Source organism: Drosophila subobscura, chromosome A (genome assembly GCF_008121235.1).
Source record: "Drosophila subobscura isolate 14011-0131.10 chromosome A, UCBerk_Dsub_1.0, whole genome shotgun sequence".
Lineage (NCBI taxonomy): Eukaryota > Metazoa > Arthropoda > Insecta > Diptera > Drosophilidae > Drosophila > Drosophila subobscura.
This window is the reverse complement of record NC_048530.1, coordinates 10,165,100-10,186,790: the sequence shown is the minus strand read 5'-3', so window position 1 is coordinate 10,186,790 and position 21,691 is coordinate 10,165,100. Positions and strand designations below refer to the sequence as shown.

The 21,691-nt window shown below is 43.9% G+C and overlaps 4 protein-coding genes across 8 annotated transcripts; all 4 read left to right on the top strand.

Moving 5' to 3' along the window:
• The first annotated feature begins 308 nt into the window (after positions 1-308).
• Positions 309-3,761, top strand: LOC117894359 (ER degradation-enhancing alpha-mannosidase-like protein 2). 2 transcript variants are annotated; one of them, XM_034801365.1, is made up of 4 exons: positions 309-606; positions 684-1,812; positions 1,881-2,366; positions 2,424-3,761. In XM_034801365.1, the coding sequence occupies exons 1-4, from the start codon at positions 491-493 to the stop codon at positions 3,585-3,587; spliced, it is 2,895 nt and encodes a 964-aa protein (XP_034657256.1). In that variant the 5' UTR covers positions 309-490; the 3' UTR covers positions 3,588-3,761. The 2 variants fall into 2 exon arrangements, with proteins under 2 accessions (XP_034657256.1, XP_034657246.1); XM_034801355.1 differs by having other exon boundaries at positions 311-606; positions 1,881-3,761.
• Positions 3,762-5,442: 1,681 nt separating this feature from the next.
• On the top strand, positions 5,443-6,700 carry LOC117901726. 2 transcript variants are annotated; one of them, XM_034812608.1, is made up of 2 exons: positions 5,443-6,309; positions 6,366-6,700. In XM_034812608.1, exons 1-2 carry the CDS (start codon positions 6,129-6,131, stop codon positions 6,674-6,676), a joined length of 492 nt encoding a protein of 163 aa, XP_034668499.1. In that variant the 5' UTR covers positions 5,443-6,128; the 3' UTR covers positions 6,677-6,700. The 2 variants fall into 2 exon arrangements, with proteins under 2 accessions (XP_034668499.1, XP_034668507.1); XM_034812616.1 differs by having other exon boundaries at positions 5,443-6,299; positions 6,366-6,490.
• A 46-nt stretch (positions 6,701-6,746) lies between these two features.
• LOC117901716 lies at positions 6,747-7,813 on the top strand. Its single transcript, XM_034812596.1, has 4 exons — positions 6,747-6,896; positions 7,065-7,230; positions 7,297-7,500; positions 7,565-7,813. Exons 1-4 carry the CDS (start codon positions 6,894-6,896, stop codon positions 7,789-7,791), a joined length of 600 nt encoding a protein of 199 aa, XP_034668487.1. The 5' UTR covers positions 6,747-6,893; the 3' UTR covers positions 7,792-7,813.
• A 1,153-nt stretch (positions 7,814-8,966) lies between these two features.
• Positions 8,967-19,702, top strand: LOC117890194 (armadillo segment polarity protein). 3 transcript variants are annotated; one of them, XM_034794911.1, is made up of 7 exons: positions 8,967-9,058; positions 11,445-11,504; positions 14,126-15,765; positions 15,826-16,026; positions 16,096-16,368; positions 17,436-17,532; positions 19,246-19,702. In XM_034794911.1, exons 2-7 carry the CDS (start codon positions 11,474-11,476, stop codon positions 19,518-19,520), a joined length of 2,517 nt encoding a protein of 838 aa, XP_034650802.1. In that variant the 5' UTR covers positions 8,967-9,058; positions 11,445-11,473; the 3' UTR covers positions 19,521-19,702. The 3 variants fall into 3 exon arrangements, with proteins under 3 accessions (XP_034650802.1, XP_034650794.1, XP_034650812.1); XM_034794903.1 differs by lacking the exon at positions 8,967-9,058 and adding an exon at positions 10,573-10,700; XM_034794921.1 differs by lacking the exons at positions 8,967-9,058; positions 17,436-17,532 and adding an exon at positions 10,573-10,700 and having other exon boundaries at positions 19,246-19,414.
• Positions 19,703-21,691: the final 1,989 nt, after the last annotated feature.

Genomic DNA, 21,691 nt, shown 5'->3' with positions numbered 1-21,691 from the left:
ATATTGTACGTCTTTGCCTATCTTATGTCATGTTTTGCATGTTTTCTTACAATTTTACACTCTAGCTGGGCCTGCCTGCCGATAGTCTTAAAATATTAACAGCTGTGAATCGCTTGTTGCAACCATATCAGTTTTTTGGTAAAGTTCGTCATCCCTCTAAAGAAATATGAAATTAAATAATGCCAGGATAGCACAAGAGTTTTTTTTTTAGCTGGAGTCTTCTTTTTTTTAATTTCAGAGCGACATGTTGCTTCATAGGTTGTAAATTTGTAAAGTCATAGTGTACATAGGCGCATACAGAGTCGAAAGAGTATCTGCATAAAGTACGACGAAAAAAAATTGCATTGTTTTTGTTTTGCCACAACGTAGACACAGCCGCATCCACATCATACGGATGCCTCATGGCTTGAGCTTTAGAAAATTGAGAATGCTCATAATTGGATTATCGCAATTCATTGACTGCCCCATTAATGCATCAGCCTGGTGAAATATGCAAAAAGTCTCCAATAACCTGTACGTGATATGCCATCTGTGGGTGTTACTCGGTCTGGTTGCTCAGGGAATCTCACAGAAGCACTACACACAGGTGCGCATGTTGGAGCTGCGGTGAGTAATAGTAATTAGTATGGGCAAATACCGTTAAGCACTAGACTATAAAATCTCATGTCACTCAACTCCCCCAGAGAGGATGTTCGGCGGATGTTCCAGCACGCTTACGACGGCTACCTGACGCACGCCTCCAACTATGACGAGCTACGCCCACTTACCTGCGACGGCCACGACACCTGGGGCAGCTATTCGCTTACGCTAATCGATGCCCTGGATACACTGGCTACTATGGGGAACTTCACCGAGTTTCAGCGCGTCTTCACTCTGCTCACAAAAAAGATGAACTTCGACCGGGACATAAACGTGTCTGTTTTTGAGACTAACATCCGCATCGTGGGTGGCCTGCTGTCCGCCCACCTGCTGTCGCGCCGCGCAGGCGTCGAGCTGGAGTCGGGTTGGCCCTGCCAGGGTCCGCTGCTACGTATGGCCGAGGATGTGGCCCGACGCTTGCTGCCGGCTTTTGACACCAATACAGGCATGCCGTATGGCACGGTAAATCTCCGCTACGGTGTTCCCAAGGGCGAGACTCCAGTAACTTGCACGGCCGGTGTGGGTACCTTTCTCATCGAGTTCGGCACATTGAGCCGCCTAACCGGAAACAAAATCTATGAGGAGGTGGCGCTGCAGGCCGTGTTTGCCCTCTGGGAGCACCGATCACCCATCGGCCTTTTCGGCAATCACATTGACGTGCAGAGCGGCCGCTGGACTGCCCTCGACTCTGGAATTGGCGCGGGCGTCGACTCCCTATTCGAGTATCTAGTAAAGGCCGCCATACTGCTTAACCGGCCGGAGCTTCTCGAGCTCTTCCACGAGGCGCGCGGTGCCATCGACAAGTACATGCGTAAAGAGGACTGGTACGTGTGGGTGGGCATGAACAAAGGCCACGTCACTCTGCCAGTCTTCCAATCGCTCGAGGCCTTTTGGCCTGGCATCCTCAGCATCATCGGCGACACAGAGCCGGCCATGCGCACCATCGTGCGCTACATCAGCGTTTGGAAGAAGTACGGATTTTTACCCGAGTTCTACAATATTGCCGCCGGCGAGGCGTCCCCTGATCGCGAGGTGTACCCTCTTCGACCGGAGCTAATCGAGTCGGCAATGTATCTGTACCGATCCACCAAGAACGAGTACCTGCTCGAGCTTGGCGAGCGGGTGCTGGAGTCGCTCGAGTTCAGTGCCAAGACCAAGTGTGGTTATGCGACGGTAAGTATCGGCAACTCGGCTTATTCTGATTCCTGATTACTGATGGATTATTTTCGTGCTGCTTCTAGATCCGCAATGTGCTGACGCATGAAAAGGAGAATCGGATGGAGTCGTTCTTTCTGGCTGAAACAAGCAAGTACCTGTATTTACTCTTTGACAGTGACAACTTTCTACACAGCGATGGTGGCCAAGGTGAGCTGTTGGACACGGGGGAGAACGTGTGTGTGGTTCAGGCAGGTGCCTACATTTTCAACACGGAGGCACACCCAATGGATATGTCGGCCCTGCACTGCTGCCACGACCACAATGAGGATATATTCGGCTCCCTGGACCTGCAGCGGTTCAGCGCCAACGCGATCTTTAGGCGAAGTCGCGAGCACCAAATGGCCGAACAAGAGCACTGGGTGCCTCAGTGCCACTCGGTGTCGGAGAACTTTCCCAACTATGAGGAGGAGCCGATCCCCAGGGAGCAGGAAAAGGGCAAACACTTCACCACCATGGCCGTAGACATCGAAGTTTTCGACGAGTTTTCACAACCGGTGGGGGATGTCCTGGTGAGCAACTTTGACCGCGTGCGAGAGGAGCGTGAACTCAACCAAAGCCTGTTGCAGAACAATCACAAGGTGCTGCGTAACCAGCTGACCGTCAGCGACTTAGATGAGTTCTTTTCTAGTCGGCGGGATAATTTTGCTACCGCCACGGACGCCCTCAACTATGTGCTGGCCTTTATGGGCAAGTTTACGATGGATGTGGCCTTCATCCAGGGCCTGCAGCTGTACGACGGCAACATCAGCAACTTCCTCGGAGCGGGTGCTCAGAAAGAGTACGAAGAACGCATGCGCTCCTTGTGGGAGCTGTACGATTTGGAACAGCAGTACGCGGCCAACATCCTGCTCATTCAGCACCTGCAATTGCTTGGCTTCCAAACCGACGGCGAGCTGATGCGCAGCCATTTGGCCGAGGTCCTGGACAGTCTTGATCGACAACAGGATCCTCCCCTGCACTCTCAGTTGGACATTGCCGCCTTGTCCGCCTTGGGCTACTTACACGAGGCCATGCAAGAGCACCCGAACTCAACTACGCAAGCTCCGCGAATGGACGATATCGACCAAACTGTACGCAAGGCCTGCATCGGATACGAGATAGCCATGATGAACACCACCGCCATGCAGGCATTTGTACATCGCATCTACCTCTTGGGCACCAAAGAGGCGACGCCCCACTTCACCCCGCTGCTCGATCCTATAGAGCTGGGCACCCTGAAGGTCGTCCAACTAAAGCCCCCTGAGCAACGCGAGCTATTCAAGTACACGCGCCGCCTCGTGGCTTTCCGGAAGCGAATGTCCGAGACGGTGGACCGCCTGCAGACCCTCATGCTGAAATTGACGCCGGGCAAGGAGAAGGCAGTAGCTCTCGCGACAGCAACACAAAAAGCTCAGCCAGATGTTGTCTCAATGGAAGCTTCACCAGAGCCCATAAACAAAACTGAGGACAAGCCAAAGGCTGTGCAGCCGGAGCTGAAACAGCACAAGGAATTAGAGGAGCAAGAAGATGAGACAGAGGAGGGATCTGTGTGGTCACAGTTTGTGCAGACCATACTGCGTAAAACCACAGTGCAACGGGTGAAATTCGATGAGGGGTTGCTGCAGGAGAAGACCCGCACGGCGCTAGAAAAACACTCCCACAATAAGAACCCCCCCAGTGAGCTGTTCACCTGTCAGCGACCCGAGTACATTGAACAGTTTGCGTACCGAGAGTTTTACCCCGTGACGTAGTAAGGGTCTGCCATCAAAACACGACTGATCTGTAGATATGTGTTTACATAGTTAGTTAGGCGACAGTCACAGCTGAATTAGAGTTATGTATGTTACCTCCTCAACGCATATCTGTTGGATATGCTGTCTACATACATATGTACAGATGTATGTACATAGATCTGATCAATTCTTTTTAAGAATAATTGGGTATAGTTTTTAATTAATAATTGGGTCATGTCCTTGATCATAGGGCTCTTTTTCGTAAGATTCAAACTCAAACTAAACTCCGACTAAAACATGCGAGTGCCTTGAGCTCCTAGTTCTTAGGATCATTGGTAAATCATTTTGAATGTGTACTTAGGGAAATGGCTGAGGCTGCAACCAATTTATTTGCGAACTCGACTTTGTTATTACATTTTTGAATAACTTCGGATATTTGGGTATACTATTGTATGGGGGGGGTTGTATTATAATAGTTAGTTCAACAGTTATAATGGGGTAATATAATATTTCTCTACATCAGTTATCGGCACGCACACACTCACATGCTTTGCAGTGCTTTTGTGTGCGGAGACAGCAGTCAAAACGGACCATCCCAGTCGGACTTACCCAGTCGGACGTAGTCGCTTCCTAACAGTACTTCTGTATCGCTCCCTTTTCCACTAAGCATGAGTGCACACTGCGTGACGTTTTCGCTTTAAATTAACAGGGGAGGAAACACGCAGGAATCAGAATTTGTTGTTCTAGGTAAGAACGCGTCGTTTGGAAGGCATGTAGAAGTGGTGGTTGCTGTAATTTCAACTTCGTGAATCGCTCGGGTTTCCCTTCCAGTGCAGTTTCCGAAAGCAGCACTGCAGAACACATCTTTGGCATGCATCTAGATAATGCATATGCATATAATATCATGCCACAGGAACCTATTAAAACCGTTCCGGAACTGTTCAATGTTGTCATTCCAAACCACATCCGGGCATGCATAAAAGAGCGTTCTCAAAGAACGCGAAAAGAACATACATATGTACACAAAAATATACATTTTCAATTTCATTGCGTTTATTAAAATATATAAAAAAGGCAATGTTACAAATAAAAGAAAGAAAACTGAAAGCTATATAAATGGTCCTTGTACATATCCATTTTTTTGCCATGGTGCTTCAATCCCTTGTATGTTATCTTAAAAATAAACGAGAAGGGACGTGTGAGACGCTTCTTACGCGTCACAACTTTTATCCCCGCACTCAGTACTACGTCTGCACCTTAGCGGTGTTTTGTAAAATTTTTCATTTTTTCTTCATCTGTCATCTACATCTACAACACTTCTCACGCCAATACGCTCATTTAGCTCGCCCCCCTTTCCTAGAGCCACACACTGCAAAGTCACGGCAGAGGCAGAGGCCGCACACTGCGCGAAGCAGAGTTTAGCCACTGCAAATAAATTTCTTCATTGTGGCTATAATAAGGATCCAATCGGATCCCAATTTGGTGATCTGATTCCCCTTTCCCCCATTCCCTTTTTTTGGGAATCGGTTCTACATAGTCCACCAGGGAGGGATAAAAGATCGATTCTTTTTCGCAACCACTTCCAGACGGTCCGACTGGGTATCTACATACATACATATGTCCTAAGTATGTGTGTACATATGTATGTACATGCATATGTATACATGTTCATTTTATGCAATCGTGTATGTTTGTGCTGTTTTGTAATTAAGTTGATTTATACCTGTATTTATGCATTAAACTAGATTCGATTATCTATGTAATATTGGCGACATTCAAGAGGCCTCCCAGGAAAAGAAAGGAGTAGTAGGTAGCGTAGTCGGTTGCGCCACGAAGCCATGGGACAAGGGTTGCGGACTTTTCCGGCTCAGGCTGCGCCTGCGATTGTCTAAACACGCAATGGTAAGCATTTCAATGGGTTTATTTTCGGAAATTTGTGTTTACATACTTCAAGGATTTGGATTCGATTCGGTTTGGCTTGTACCAAATTACGCCTATGACATGAAATGAACTGGAAACGAAGAGAAATTAAAGTTGCTGAAGGGAATAGGCAAAAGAATGGAAATGGAATGCTGGGAGTGAAAAAGTATAACGAAACTAGTTTGCTATGGCAGGCCGGGCCAGTAATGGCGTCTGACGTCGACGAAACTGTGATTGTGGGTCACAGTCGCACCCCCACCCATCCTGCCTGCCACAACTGCTTGCTCGAGGCTCGGGGCGCGACGCGGCTCCTTTTCCATGTGCGGTGTGCGTTGTATGTCGTGTCGTGATGGGGTGGGCATGGCAGAGATTGTATGGTGGGGATACAGTCGTGAGGATGCGTGTGTAGGATTGGAAACATTGCCTGCCATCCATCCGACAACAACAGCTACAATGGCAAAAGTTTAATGAGTGCAATTTTTGTAAATGAAAGCAAAATGAGCAGAAAGACGGACGGCAGAGCCAACTGATAGACGTGTTTTTGCATTCAGTAAAGCAAGTCAAACAGTGGCAACACGCGACTGGGTCCAGACGGTGACGGTTCGTCTTCGAGTACGATTTTGTTGAGAGGCAATCAAGATGAGGTCCAGCAGCAGGGCACTGGAGAATGGTGATGGCGAGGAGGATGGCGAGGGTGGGCAGGAGCAGGACCACCATGAGGGCGATCCGCATCCGTTGCCATACGACTTTGAGCAGGAGCTGATCAGAAAGTCCAACAGGCATATACGCCTCTATGATGCCTTCGTGCCGGTTAGCAAAGGTGCCTTGACAGACGTTTTGATCTCCTCATTTATTCCACCTGCTCCTCATCCCTAGAGTATTTGTTGACTCGCAAATTCTACGCCGAGTACGAGCAACGGAAGCCGGCGCAGCCATTGCGCTTCCTGCGCTACACCCAACCGGAGAGACATCTGGAGCAACAGAGGCAGCTGGACTTGGGAACTCCGCTGCTGGAATCGCAGATGTACGGCTGGCTGCCAGTGCAGGGTCGAAAGTGTTCCCTAGACCTCAACTTCTTGCATGCCCCAAAAATGCGATGCAGCATGACGATCCACGGCGAACACCTGATGGCGGAACGTTTCACGGAGCGTCCTCCATTCAATGGACTGCGCTTTTTGCTTCACTAAAAACACGAAAAACGAATTTTAAACCCGCAGTAGTGTGACAACACTAGCTCCAAACGCGCATTTGCAAGCCAGTTGGCAGTCCAGTTCACTCAATGTTTACGTTCTGCGCTTTAGTTTTTACAATAGAACATCCAAAATACAGTTCCGCTCCATTCCGAATACTTGCGACTTTATACAGTGCCACCAGTTATTTTATTTTGGATAGGAGCCGCACAAAATGGTATGAAATAGGCTGGCTGAAGCGAAAAGTAGTGGTGTGGGTAGCGGAGTCAAAGTTCACGTTTATTTCAGACTCCGCTCCGCTTAATGACTATAATTCCAAGCATATTCATACATATGTATGTATGTACATATGTATGTATAAATACACACATTAATGTTTTTATAGGCTCATTCGAATAAAGCAAAAAAGGAAAACAGAGGTGCGAAATCACAGAAACCAGCAACGAATAATAAGAGTTCCAGCGACCCGCCAAATGATGCCCAACCCAATCTGCGGGTCCCTAGTCTGGATCAGTTCCATGAACTCCTTTTCCACACCCTGCAAAAGTCGTGTAAGTCGTAGCTGACCACTTCCAGTCCAATGTGAGGGCTCTGATTTCCCCTTTTGGTACTTTCAGGGCTGCGGGTTCGGCATTTTGTTATGTCCGAGCTAAGAGGAAGCGAGCTGTTCGAAGCCGCTGCGGTTTGGTGCGCCCGCAATCCTCACATTGCCATCTGTTTTCTGGCAGCTAGCTTGGTATTCCTTTTGCCATTCCTTATAATTTTCGGCTTCGGAATCGCCACCATGGTGATGACTTTCACGGGCCTCTTGGTGCTAGAAGGTAGGAAGGAGCTCGGACTCGGGCTGAGGATGATTTTATTACCAGACTTCCCATTTTGTTGCAGGCACTCTTCTAACCATTGTCTCTATGATGTTCTTTGCATGCCTTGGAGGATTTGCTATCATGGTACCCGTTATTGGGGTCGTTACTGTAGGTGCATACTTTGGATTCGCCCAGGTTTATGGCTTATATGACGGCAAAGATCGTACCAAGACTGCCTTCACTAGGTTTGTGAAAGATCCGCCCAAGCAACGGGACGCGGTGCCGACATCAGTAGCAATTTCTGAATAGGCAACCATTGCCGGTATTTTGTAATACAAATAAATAAATGAAGATCTTTTAAAAGCACGTTTATATATGTATGTATGTATACAACAAACATTTTTTGAAAACATGACCGCGCCACATTATTATTTAAGAAGGTTGGCAGTACCAGCAGCACTTCTATCGCTACTAAATACCTCCCAGCACTAGTTACATGTATCTAGTTGTCGCCATAGTTTCAGGGTAACCATTACTGGTATATTATATATATCGTAATGCAATATTAATAATATTAATTTGAGTTAATTTAATTGCCTAGACTGTAAAAAACGGATTTATCAATTTGTTGTGATTTAGTTGTGACAGTCATAAAAAGATATGATATATCTATAAGAAAACGCACTAGTTCGCGATGAAAAATAAATTAGGAAACCCAAATCAATAAAAACGCATGAAATTATCTCAATACTTCGGTTTTACGCTGAATATTACAATTGTTCTTGACTTGTACTTCATGTTGCAAGTCGAAATAGCGTCAATAGCGAAAGGTTTTCGGCCGATTTTAATTACCCAATAGCACTAATCCATAACCTTACGGTATGCCTGTGTTAGTTCCGTTCCACGCACAAACGAAATATATATCAAATTCCTGCCAAGAATATTTTTCGGCCGCTAAAAATATCAGGGATGATATTCGTATGGAACCGATAAGAAATTTTTGTGCGCACAAGTTACTTTCTAGCGGCTGTTCGCCAGGCAGTACTCAGATCGGCAAAAAAACAGGACGAAAAAATCTAGAAAGTCAGACGATAGTATTTTGTGGTAGCGATAGTATTCGTTAGCAACATTGCTAGCAGCTCGAAAAATAAAGATTTGTTTTAATTTCCGAGAGGGTACATGGCAAACAGAGAGTAAAGTCTCAATCAAATGGAGGCAACAGTGCCGCTGAAGTTGAAAGATAAATGACCACCGTGCTTCTAAACGAGCTTAGGGCCATCAAACGGCAAAATAGGAAACAATTATTATAGATTAATGAGGTTATATTGAAATTATTTGCATTTTTAATTTGTTTAACTTATTTGAACTCCACTATCTTCAAAACGGTGCCAAAAATATCTTACCGATTCTATCGTATCAAATACAAAATCATAACCAATATCGAAATATCGATATAAAATCCGCAATCCTATGATATACATAGTTTTCACCATTGGTTTGTTTTTAAGATATTTAAGTGTAGTGAGTTTCGTTATAAAAACCCTGCTTTTAAGCAGAATTACCTTTTCCAGACGCGGTAAGTGATAGTGTTCCTTAAATGAACAATGTTACAATTTATGTACATGAAAAGCTGCAGTGCCTTAACTCCCCAAACACACATATGCACACGCTTATGTGGGTGGGTATGTCAAAGAGTTTAAGCCTTAACATTCGCTTACAGAGTTAGCACTCAACCCAGGCATGTATGTATGTACATACATATGTACATATACATAAATATGTACGTAAATTTGTTGTTTGATTTAACAAAGTTCGTAGTGCCCCTTAAGTTAAATTTGGATTAAATATGGTATTGAATTGAAATTTGGACGGCGTCATATTTCTTTGGAATACCTGAAAAAATTCCAAAAAGTAGGAGTATTGAAATCATGCAGACATGTTTTGATTTTCGCTGGGCTTTTTTTCTTGTGGGAATGTATGTACTTTATGTTCGTGCGCCCAAATTCATCGAAGTTGAGAAGTTTACAGTAGAGAACGTGTCATCGAAATATCGATGGCAGGCGTGAGAAAAAACCTTGCTAGTCGTTCCTTGGTTGGTTTAAATTTGTCCCCTCCCTTGAGTCGGTAAACCCATAAATATATCTGCTGTTTTAAGGCGGGTATCCAGCACAGCGGAAAATTTTAGCCCGGAATTTGCTATATATTTTGCTGGCATACAAATATATCATACAACAAATCAGCAGGCTTACAAATCAGCTGTGTTTTGTACATGTGTACGGCAGTGGGCAGTTTGAAATTAAAACTGAAAACCATTATTGCCAAAAGAGCACAAATAATAAATTATTTATTTATTCATTTCAGTAAAATTACTTTATATTCAATAAAGTCATGGGAGAAGTATTTTTTTTGCTCCGACGATCTAATGTTAGGCAGGCATATGCAAATTCTCAAAGAATACTGATGTCCTTTGAGTCATATTTTCAGACTGCGGAATGTGCAAAGGGTATTGTTAACTGGGTTTCCATACATGTACACAAATTTATATGATTTATAATACTCACATGTATAGACAAACGACCGTCCTGGTTTCTTTCCTGCAGATATGGGTTTAATCAAAGTTGTCGGCGCTTATTTCGTTGATTGTTATCCTCCTCCGCTAATGCAAGAGCCGCCAGTCTCACTAACATAATCTTCAGCATGGATCCATTTTGAATTCATTGTTTTATTAACCACTTATTAAATTTTCCAACATTTTCAAAAAGGTAAACAAAGCCAAAGGCTTCCTGAAAAGTGTAACCGCACGGAATGCGGTTTTCACCTCTGGTCACACTCTGCTGCTGGCAAAATATATTGCACAGTTTGCTGGAAAACGAGTTTTTCGATCTGAGTACTAGGCTTAACAATTAATATTAAAGCCCATTAATTATTACTCAGATGCGCAAAATTTTCTTGCGACAGAAAGTGACACATATTTCGCTCTGTGCCCAGAATGCCGAAAGGGGACAAACAGAAAATTAAAATCGGGAAATCGATTTTCATTATTATTTAAAAAAATAGACGGTATATTTCGGTATATTTTTGAGGGGTACATGGTATATATTATGTATAGGTCCGCGGTCATACCACAGGTTCAGGTTTTGCTGTAAAATTTTTTTGTTTGCAGTGCGTCTAAGAAAGAAAATCTGTTTTAAGCAGCAGAACTTAACTATATTGACACGGTGAGTAATGTAATTCAAGTTTGTTAACTTATCGAAGGTTCCAAATTAAATTGTGGGAATTGCTGCTTTGTAGCAAACAAAATATTTGAGAAAGCTACTAGTTGGCAGTGGCACAGCAAACCAGTAACCAGCGGTGGTGTGGTAAGCTGACACTCATACATTACATGTTCACATGTGCAATGGAGGTGGATACACACAACCAGAATTTGTATGTATTCTGATAAAGTCGGACGCATTTTCTGCTGGGCCTTTTCCAAAGACGGATATAGCTTACAAAAAAATAAATACACAATTTGTTAGTGTAAAAGAGTGTTAATATAGTGAAAGAAGGTTTGAAAAATAATTAAATATCGCAAGGTTCGTACAAAACGCTCTGCTTGAACTCCTCGGCAGGTAGATCACGGACACACATACACACATGTATTTCTGAGAGTTTGTTTGCATGGCTTTGTGTATGCATATGTACGTAAAGAAGCATCATATTTCTTCGTATTATGCTTGTGCTGCGGATTCTCAAAGCGGAAATGTGAAGTGCACGAAGAATGTAGAAAATATGTGCAAGCTAATTTCCAAGAAATTGTTTTTAATAGTCTTAACTCCTGTCGATTTGCTTTGCTGAGCCAGCCAGCTTAGATGGCTATAAAACTATCCCAAGTGTTTATTTTTTTTTCTTATCTTCTCTTCGACACATGCATGTAGAAAGTTTACATATTAAATTACAAATGTCGTTTGTTTGTATTGCAGGTGTGCTGTAAAGCGCTTTAATCACCAAGATGAGTTATATGCCAGCCCAGAATCGTACAAGTAAGTAAATTACCGCACTTTATATATTCAAAATCTGTTTGGCTTGTAAAAATCCGCGAGGGGTATTCGAATTATCTATCGACCTAGGTTATCTATTCTTCCCAGTGTACCCTCAGTTTGCGATGCAAAGTGTACATATGTACATACATACGTATGTACAACATTGGATGATCTTCTTTTGTTCATCCCATCGTTGTATACCACGAATAAAATCCATCAAAACCAACCCACCCCACTGTCGATGGTTGGAAAGTCTTTCCCAATGGGGGTGTGTCGGGTCTGAGCTTTGTCTTTGATTTAGCAATTTAGCTTTTTATGCCGCTGCAGCTCGTAATGTAACGGAGGATAGGATTGCATTTGCATGTGTATTTTTCCCCCCATCTATCTGTCTCGCTCTCACTCATGCGCTGGGTTTTTGTTACCACTTCATGTGCACTTGGAACTGGTACTCGGTTGCCGTTGCCGCGGTCGGACATAAAGAATATGCGCCATTGTTGTACTCTTTGAGACTTGATTCTCACACACCCAAACACCCACTCATAGACGTATGCAGATGCACGTGGTGACCCATTCTCGTACTCTCTCAAACTCATTTTCGACGTGAATGCCCACTTCTCTAGCATCCCGCACTTCCTTTTCGTATGTTCGTGTGTGTGCGCTTTTTTTTGCCAAGAATTTAATTAGTATGTATATATGTATTATCCCATGATAGACGGGAGTAAGGCCGAAGTGAAATTCACAAGAAACATTTAGAACATGAATTACTTTCAGTTTTATTGCTTGTTTTTTACTCTCTAAAAAGACACTAGTATTTCATTGAACAGCGGATTTCATTGGTACGTACTAAAACTGTACATGTACATACTAATTTATGTAAAAGGAACGAAACAAAGCTAAATAAGTGGGTCTGAAACTGCATATTTAAGCACAACTGCATAAACTTTGCGTTTCCAGAGGACAAAATTCCATAAAAACGGGGAGTTTCACCCGTGTATTTGTGTAAATAAGTATGCGTACAAGACCGTTCTGAAATATCCTGCAGCGTTCAATTTGTCATGCTTCACATTTGTTAAACTTTTTTGTGCTTAGGTCGCACATTCTGTACCTACATACAAAGACAAAATGCAAGAAAAACCGGGGTATTTTTAACTGTAATGCAGTTGCATATTTACCCGTGCGACAGAGGTTAAAACCAAATTTAAAAAACTGCAAATCATGTTTGGTAAAATTATAACCATTTTTAAGAGATATCAATGCACAAATTTAATAAGAAATTCGCATAAGTATTACCTCAACTTTCGCTTAAATCTGAGCTGAAAGTCGAACTTAGCACCAGTTGAGGGTTAATCAATAGATAAAAAGTTATACGTTTTTGAATAGACTGGAATGTAAGCAATAACAATCAGAAGAAACCCCGATTTTTGACAAATACCCATGAAAACTGTCGTTCTTAAAAAAAGTAGTGCTGGGTGTAAGTATTTTATAAAAATTCAGAAAAACGAGACGTTTGTGAGACGCTTCGTAAACGTCACAACTTTTATACCCGGTACTTGGTCAGTGTATCTGTAACTTTTTTCTACATCTGACATCTACACAACTTCTTCCGCCAACGCCCTTTTTGCTCGCCGCTCTCCCCCAGTGACCCCCAGATAACAATAGGCAAGCAGAAGCAAAGCTGCTGGACTAGATGCGGGTAGCCCCTGGAAATTAATTTCTTTATTCTGGCTATAATTATAATTTAATCTAATCCCAATATTCCCAGCCATCTGGATGCATTTGGTGGCTCAAGCTTTTATAGTCTCTGATATCCAGGCGCTCATCAAGGTGGACGGACAGACATGGCTATATTAACTCAGCTATTAACTGATCAACAATTATATATCCCTTATGCAGTCGAAAACGTGTCCGTCTGTGCGTTACATACATATAATTTCGAGCACAAATACAATATACCCTATTTACTCTTCGAGTACCGGGTATAAATATCAAAGGGCTTGCTGGGTTGAGCCTTATGAGCTAGTACATGATCGTCAAGCGTTTGAGTAACACAAATATCTAGGTAGTCATATTAGAGGATTCATAACCTTTATATTCCAGTTGAAAAATGCTTCTTAAAAGGATCTTTCAAAAGGATCAAAATCATCCGTAACACTCAAGACAGCTCGCTAGCAACTTGGTTTAATAGCAACATATCGACGTTATGCAATATCCTGCTCATATCGACGTTTTACAATATCCTGCTCATTCCTAAGAACAAAATAAGCAAGTGTTTCAGGAACTATTGGCTCTAATCCTATTACCGAGTGGTCAGGACCTTATTGACCTATGCCAGGCGGGAGTGAACTCGTAAAAAAACGAAATTGATTCAAATCTCTCTAAACCTCAAGAAACATGAAGACCAAAAAGAAATAAATAAAAGGATCAGAATTTATTCTGATTTATATTCCTTACAATCCAGTATAGGGTTCAGTCAAATGGGACTCACTTGCTTAACTAGAATTAGATTGGAAGTGTCTCAAAAATGCTTTGAAAGGCGTAAAGTGCGGCACTGCTATTTTTATGAATTTATTTTAATTTTGTTTCCATTTCTAATCCGTTTATTCCTTTCTATGTTGTGGCAGTGTCGCATAACAATCAATACAATCCGCCGGACTTGCCACCAATGGTGTCGGCCAAGGAGCAGACCCTTATGTGGCAACAGAACTCGTATCTGGGTGACTCGGGTATCCATTCGGGTGCCGTCACCCAGGTGCCATCACTCTCTGGAAAAGAGGATGAGGAGATGGAGGGCGATCCGCTTATGTTCGACCTAGACACTGGCTTTCCTCAGAACTTCACGCAGGACCAGGTGGACGACATGAACCAGCAGTTGAGCCAGACTCGTTCGCAGAGAGTGCGAGCCGCTATGTTCCCGGAGACCCTGGAGGAGGGCATCGAGATACCCTCCACTCAGTTCGACCCGCAGCAGCCGACGGCTGTCCAGCGTCTGTCGGAGCCCTCGCAGATGCTAAAGCACGCTGTGGTCAACCTGATCAACTACCAGGACGACGCCGAGCTGGCCACCCGGGCCATACCAGAGCTGATCAAACTGCTCAATGACGAGGACCAGGTGGTGGTCTCGCAGGCCGCCATGATGGTGCATCAATTGTCCAAGAAGGAGGCCTCGCGCCATGCCATCATGAACAGTCCCCAAATGGTGGCCGCCCTGGTGCGTGCCATATCGAACAGCAACGACCTGGAGAGCACCAAGGCCGCCGTTGGCACCCTCCACAATCTGTCGCACCATCGCCAGGGTCTCTTGGCCATCTTCAAGAGCGGCGGCATCCCGGCACTTGTGAAGCTGCTATCGTCGCCCGTAGAGAGCGTGCTCTTCTACGCAATCACCACGCTGCATAACCTGCTGCTCCATCAGGATGGATCCAAGATGGCCGTGCGCCTGGCAGGCGGCCTACAGAAAATGGTCACCCTGCTGCAGAGGAACAACGTTAAGTTCCTGGCCATCGTCACCGACTGTCTCCAGATCCTGGCTTACGGCAACCAGGAGAGCAAGCTTATTATTCTTGCTTCAGGCGGACCCAACGAACTTGTGCGCATCATGCGCTCCTATGACTATGAGAAGCTCCTTTGGACCACATCGCGCGTTCTCAAAGTGCTCTCGGTGTGCTCGAGCAACAAGCCAGCTATCGTGGACGCCGGCGGCATGCAGGCCCTGGCCATGCACTTGGGCAACATGTCGCCCCGTCTCGTCCAGAACTGTCTGTGGACTCTCCGCAATCTTTCGGATGCGGCTACCAAGGTGGAGGGACTAGAGGCCCTACTGCAGTCCCTGGTCCAGGTTCTAGGCTCCACCGATGTCAACGTGGTCACCTGTGCCGCAGGCATACTCTCGAATCTGACGTGCAACAATCAGCGCAACAAGGCCACCGTCTGCCAGGTGGGCGGCGTCGACGCCCTTGTTCGCACCATCATCAATGCCGGCGATCGCGAGGAGATCACTGAGCCGGCTGTATGCGCCTTGCGCCACCTCACTTCGCGCCACGTGGACTCGGAACTGGCGCAGAACGCGGTCCGTCTCAACTACGGGCTTTCGGTTATTGTCAAGTTGCTCCATCCACCATCACGGTGGCCGCTTATCAAAGCCGTCATCGGGCTCATTCGTAACCTGGCCCTCTGTCCGGCCAACCATGCTCCATTGCGAGAGCATGGCGCCATCCATCACTTGGTGCGTCTGTTGATGCGCGCCTTCCAGGACACAGAAAGGGTAAGATCCTGGCTTCTTCTCCCTCCCTGCTCCTAGTCCTTGACCCTTCTTTTCCCGCAGCAACGCTCATCGATTGCCACCACGGGCTCCCAGCAGCCGTCTGCCTACGCCGACGGCGTTCGCATGGAGGAAATTGTCGAGGGCACGGTGGGCGCTTTGCACATCCTCGCTCGAGAATCGCACAATCGCGCCCTCATACGCCAGCAGTCGGTGATTCCGATATTTGTGCGCTTGCTATTCAACGAAATCGAAAACATACAGGTAAGCTAGCCAAGCAACCCCGAGCAAGAGCTGCTCGCTAATCTGAAATATCCCCTTGTCTCTTGATAGCGCGTGGCTGCCGGCGTTCTCTGCGAGTTAGCCGCCGACAAGGAAGGTGCCGAGATCATTGAACAGGAGGGGGCTACCGGGCCGCTCACTGATCTGCTGCACTCCCGCAACGAGGGCGTGGCCACGTACGCCGCCGCAGTGCTCTTCCGCATGAGTGAGGACAAGCCGCAGGACTACAAGAAGCGTCTCTCTATTGAGCTGACCAATTCTCTGCTGCGCGAGGACAACAACATTTGGGCCAATGCTGATTTGGGCATGGGTCCGGATCTACAGGTGCGTGGACACTAGCCTAATTGAGGCCAGCCGTGTAGTTGAGGTACCTTGTACCTCTAGACAAATTCCACCAGGTGTACCATGCCTGGGCTCTTTCGTTGGGTTTTCATTTCTTAACTCTGCTTCTTTGTTTCCCCTCCACGTCCGCGCCGAAGCGAACGCTGTACATAAAACTGTAAAATTGTAGAAATTTAAACTATTCCAGCATTACGTATCCGTATATACCGTATTCGTTCATATAAGTAGCGAGCAATATAAACGCTATTCCTTGGATTTGCTTAAGATTTCAATTTCAATGCGTTTGAGTTCAAATTGTTCTGTTTTTGGTTTTACTGTATTATGAGAATCAATATATCGATACATGCTAGTCGATAAGTAGGTAGAAAAGCATTTGTCTGTAGATGGCAATCGATATCGAAAATCCGTACTTATCCCCCCCTCAGCTCCCTTCGCCAATTAAAACGTTTTCCTTCCCATTAACCGTCTCGAATCATAAGTGTACATATCTATATTTAATTTTTAATACTTTTTCGCCTAGAAATCAGATTTTGTTGAAATTCGTTTGTGTTAATTATTATTATTTTGTAATTAATTCACCTTTTTTTATTTACTTTTTGTTCTTTTCCTTTATGTTTAATGGTAAAAACCAATACCAAAAAAAACCAAACAAACTACACGAAAACAATTAAATCACAACAACAAACAAAAACACACACACAACTGCAACGGTAAAACATGAAATAACCGACGAACCACCGCACCGAATCACCACCAATGCCACCACACATGAACAACAACTAACTCTACAACCACGTGTCTCTCTACCACCTTCCTCTTTACCACTCTCGCTGAACACAAATTTGTGTCCTGTGTCTTCTTCATTCCTAACAACTTTTCACTTCTGATCCATCCCAAAAAAAAAAAAACTGAAAAAAAAACATTACTTGCACACGCACGCCCACTTACAAACAACTGCAATACACACACACACACACACACACGCACAACTACACACCGAACCAAACTTTGACAACAACAAACACAATCACGAACTCGATTGATCACAGGATATGCTTGGACCCGAAGAAGCATATGAGGGCCTTTACGGACAAGGTCCGCCCAGTGTACACAGTTCGCACGGAGGTCGCGCATTCCATCAGCAAGGTATGTATGTCATATGCATAAGGAAACAACGTTCCGAGAACCAGCCTCCACCCCCAAAACCCCTGTGTGTCATTCCCGCATCAAATTGAAGAAGAATTATTAACAAGTGTTCCAGAACACATTTCAAACACCCAGCCCCAGCAAGCAGATCAAGACCATTCTATCACTGCCTCCACCTCCACCCTTAGCCCTTACCCCTGCCCCTACATGCATACTTGCATATGTATGTATGTACATATATACATACATTTTATCGTAATCGTGTTAGTTCATCAAATAAACAACATATGAATATTCCAAGCTAAAGTTAAGTTAATTTCAGCCTTTGAAGACTACGTAATTATAATTCAATGTGATCTCTCCCCCCTCCCTGATAATTTATCTCGTCCATCACCAATCGTTGCAGTCCCAATCAATCGCTGTCACCGCCCTGCCCTGCTCACTGCCCCCCAAGTCCACCCAGTCCTTTCTGCCTTGCAATTCTTTATTCTGATTTTAATTTCTTAAAGTAAACGACGTGCATACCCATTAGCATTCAATCATGCAATCTACCTTTTTAAATCCAATTCTGATGATGAAAATCGAATTCCCAATCTCTTTTCTCTGCTGACCCTTTCTTTCCGTGTCTGTTCCCGTCATACCTGACCATCATTTCTTTCGCTCCCTCACTCTTCTTCTAAGAGTTCCATCCTATTAAAGCATTGTTTCAACGAGGTAAAATCGGAGTGCATAAATGCAGGACTTCAATTCTATATGCATTATATTTCAATTATAAAACCACAGTACATCAAAATTTAAAAAATATAGACGGTTAAAAAAGAGTTTTGATCTTTTTCAACAAAAATGTATTATCTACTTAAGGCATACATATGTATTGTATGTAGATCGGGCCATGTTCATGTACATAACCCGGAAATGTGTATAATTCAAACATTCACATGTTCGCACCTTTTACGCACTTATTTAGGTACATACAAACACATCTACATGCATATGTACGAACAAACACCCAGCAACACACACAACTAATTGGCAATTCAACCCTTACAGGATTTAGCGTGTTGCATTTGTTTTTCTCTGAAGAGCTTCTCGTTAGGAACACTTTCATATTTTGCTCTGCTCTTTTTTCCAAAAATTTCCGTTGATTCTAGGTGCGCCACAACGGCTGCTCGCTGGCTGAGAAAGCAGGTCCTATTTGTGTTATTACTTTTAAATGTGTTTTCCTTTGGCGTTAATTAATTTACATTTCTTCAGTTTGCTTTCATTCGAATATTCATTATGCAGCGTAATGCGAGGAGATAATCACACTTTAGTTCGGTTCAGTCTGGTTCATTTTGCATGTTAAGTAGCCTGAAATAATCGTAGAGACTTAGCTTCATACATACTCTTATAAATATATATATAATTATATATACTTATACATACATATGTACATATCTATACACGTATTTTTGTATTCATATATAATCTTCAAATGATATGTAAGAGCGATGTGCATGCAGATGTGTCAAAATGCTCCAAACGAATGGGAATTGCAGCCGTAGTTGACGCTACTTGGTGGGAAATGATTAAGGAGCGGCTGAATTATGTGTTTACTTTATTTTTACGACGTTTAACTAATAGTTTATGGGAGGACCCTTATTGGGGCAAACGCACTAATCTAACTTTTGACTGTATTCTCTATTTCCCCATCGCTCTATCGTTTGTTCGCAGGATATGATACTCTACCAATAGATTCGATGCAGGGTCTGGAGATTAGCAGCCCGGTGGGCGGTGGGGGCGCTGCTGGTAATAGCGGAGGTGTTAACAGTGCTAGCGCAAGCAACGGTGCTGTCGTCCCACCCAGCGGGGCACCAACATCGCCCTATTCCATGGACATGGACGTCGGCGAGATCGATGCCGGTACATTGAGCTTCGACTTGGATGCCATGCCGACGCCACCCAACGACAACAATAACTTGGCTGCCTGGTACGATACCGACTGTTAGACACACACATTTATTGCTCTCTTCCCCTGGCCCTGAGCATGGGCAGGCGTACGACCCCGAACGGCTCCGTGATGCGTTGGCACCAGTGGAAGAAGGCTATTACCACACACCCACACCCACACACATACATAAACATAAACATATATATTAATTATAATACAACTGCAACGGCATAAAGCATATTATATGATGCATTACATATTACCCACATAAATGAAATGAAAAATTAAACAAATGTTTGCAATAGAACTCGTACATTTCCCCAAATTCTTCCATATTCTTTCTCTTCTTTCAAGTTAGTGGGGGATCGCAGCAGATCCAAGAGAGGAAAACGCTTGCATATGGGCATTTCTCTGACGAAATGACGAATGAAACGAGAAGGGACGTGTGAGACGCTTCTTACGCGTCACAACTTTTATACCCGGCACTCAGTACTACATCTGCAACTTAGCGGTTATTTGTCAAATTTTACATTTTTTCTTCATCTGTCATCTACATCAACAACACTACTCACGCTAACACGCTCCTTTAGCTCGCCACCCTCCCCTATAGACACACACTGCAGAGTCGCGGCAGAGGCAGAGGCAGCGGCAGAGATGTGTCAGGGGCAGAGGCCATAAACTGCGCGAAGCAGAGTGTGAATGCTGCGGGACGGGGTGGGTTTGGCCACTGAAAATTTATTTCTCCATTGTGGCTATAATAATGATCCAATCGGATCCCAATTTGGTGATCTGATAGATATGGTCGGTCATTCCCTACGGAATGACGTTTTTAGTTTTCTGTTATCTTCAAAATTGTAGATTTGGGAGGTTTTCGCCCTTTTGCGGAGGCGGAAAGGGGCGTGGCTCATTTTTTAAATACACTGGTTTCAGTGTGTCTCTTATAGTCTCTGAGAACTAGCCGACAAACAAGACGGACAGACGGACAGGCGGACAGACAGACATGGCTCAATCGACTCGGCTATTGATGCTGATCAAGAATATATATACTTTATGGGGTCGGAAACGTTTCCTTCTGTGCGTTACATACAACCGTTATCCGCACAAATACAATATACTCAATTTACTCTTCGAGTACCGGGTATAAAAAGGCAGCAAAAGATTAAATGTTCAAAAAATCACATTTCCATGTAGATCTGACGCGATGTATCTAAATTTGTATGTAAATTAAATGAAAGGTGTACTTTCATCAGAAAACCTTATTACACGCGCAACATTTCACTTTTGCGGTATTTTTATACACGGTACTCGAAGAGTAAATGGGGTATGTATATTGTATTTGTGCTCAAAAATGGATGTACATACATACATACGTATGTATGTATGTACAGTAGGAAATCTTGAACAGCATACATACATATGTATGTATGTATATATGTAAAGCACTGAAGGAAACGTTTCCGACCCCATAAAGTATATACATATGTACATATATTCTTGAACAGCATCCGAGTTGATAGTCAGTCTGTCCGTCCGTCTTGTTGAGCGCCTGGATGGCTGTATGCTTACACTGTTACAAGTGTATTTCAAAATTTCGCCTTGCCCCCTTCCGGCCCAGCAAATCGAGAAAATCTGCTGTATTCACAATGTTCAAGATAAAAGAAAGATTTTCTGTAGAGAAGGACCATATCTATCAGATCGCCAAACTGGGTTCAGATCGGATCATTATTATAGCCACGATGGAGAAATGAATTTTCAGTGGCTAAACCCAGCAGTTTTTTTTATTATTGGCACATTCTCTCTCACTCTGCTTCGTGTAGTGTGCGCTTCTTGGGGAGGGGCGAGCTAAAAGAGCGTGTTGGCGTGAGAAGTGATGTAGATGTAGATGACATACATATGATGTAGAAATAATGTATAATGTAAAATTAAACCACCAAGGTACAGATTTCCTACTGCGTACCGTCTTACACGTCCCTCCTCCCTCCTTTTCTTTAAATTAATACTTTTTTACTATTGACATTATACCCTACAAGAAATGGGATACCTGAGAAAAGCTATTTAACAAAGTCTAGCTAACAAACTCAAATATCTAAAAAAATACGAAATAAATGGTTCAATCTATGCAAACATGTTCATATATTTCTAATAACAAGTCATTTTGGTCCCAGTGTGATATGTCCCATGTGATAGAGGGCTTTAATTAGGTTTTAAGAAAGTAAGAATCATATTTTT

What these genes read in the sequence shown, in the direction of transcription:
- LOC117901726 (XM_034812608.1), top strand. Translation starts at nt 6,129, where the DNA reads ATGAGGTCCAGCAGCAGGGCACTGGAGAATGGTGATGGCGAGGAGGAT. An exon ending in CTTCGTGCCGGTTAGCAAAG is followed by an intron (nt 6,310 to 6,365) that starts GTGCCTTGACAG and finishes CCTCATCCCTAG; the next exon opens with AGTATTTGTTGACTCGCAAA.
- LOC117890194 (XM_034794911.1), top strand. Translation starts at nt 11,474, where the DNA reads ATGAGTTATATGCCAGCCCAGAATCGTACAA. An exon ending in GCCAGCCCAGAATCGTACAA is followed by an intron (nt 11,505 to 14,125) that starts GTAAGTAAATTA and finishes ATGTTGTGGCAG; the next exon opens with TGTCGCATAACAATCAATAC. An exon ending in CCTTCCAGGACACAGAAAGG is followed by an intron (nt 15,766 to 15,825) that starts GTAAGATCCTGG and finishes CTTTTCCCGCAG; the next exon opens with CAACGCTCATCGATTGCCAC.
- LOC117901716 (XM_034812596.1), top strand. An exon ending in CCACACCCTGCAAAAGTCGT is followed by an intron (nt 7,231 to 7,296) that starts GTAAGTCGTAGC and finishes TGGTACTTTCAG; the next exon opens with GGCTGCGGGTTCGGCATTTT. An exon ending in GGGCCTCTTGGTGCTAGAAG is followed by an intron (nt 7,501 to 7,564) that starts GTAGGAAGGAGC and finishes ATTTTGTTGCAG; the next exon opens with GCACTCTTCTAACCATTGTC.
- LOC117894359 (XM_034801355.1), top strand. Translation starts at nt 491, where the DNA reads ATGCAAAAAGTCTCCAATAACCTGTACGTGATATGCCATCTGTGGGTG. An exon ending in GTGCGCATGTTGGAGCTGCG is followed by an intron (nt 607 to 683) that starts GTGAGTAATAGT and finishes CAACTCCCCCAG; the next exon opens with AGAGGATGTTCGGCGGATGT. An exon ending in CCAAGTGTGGTTATGCGACG is followed by an intron (nt 1,813 to 1,880) that starts GTAAGTATCGGC and finishes TGCTGCTTCTAG; the next exon opens with ATCCGCAATGTGCTGACGCA.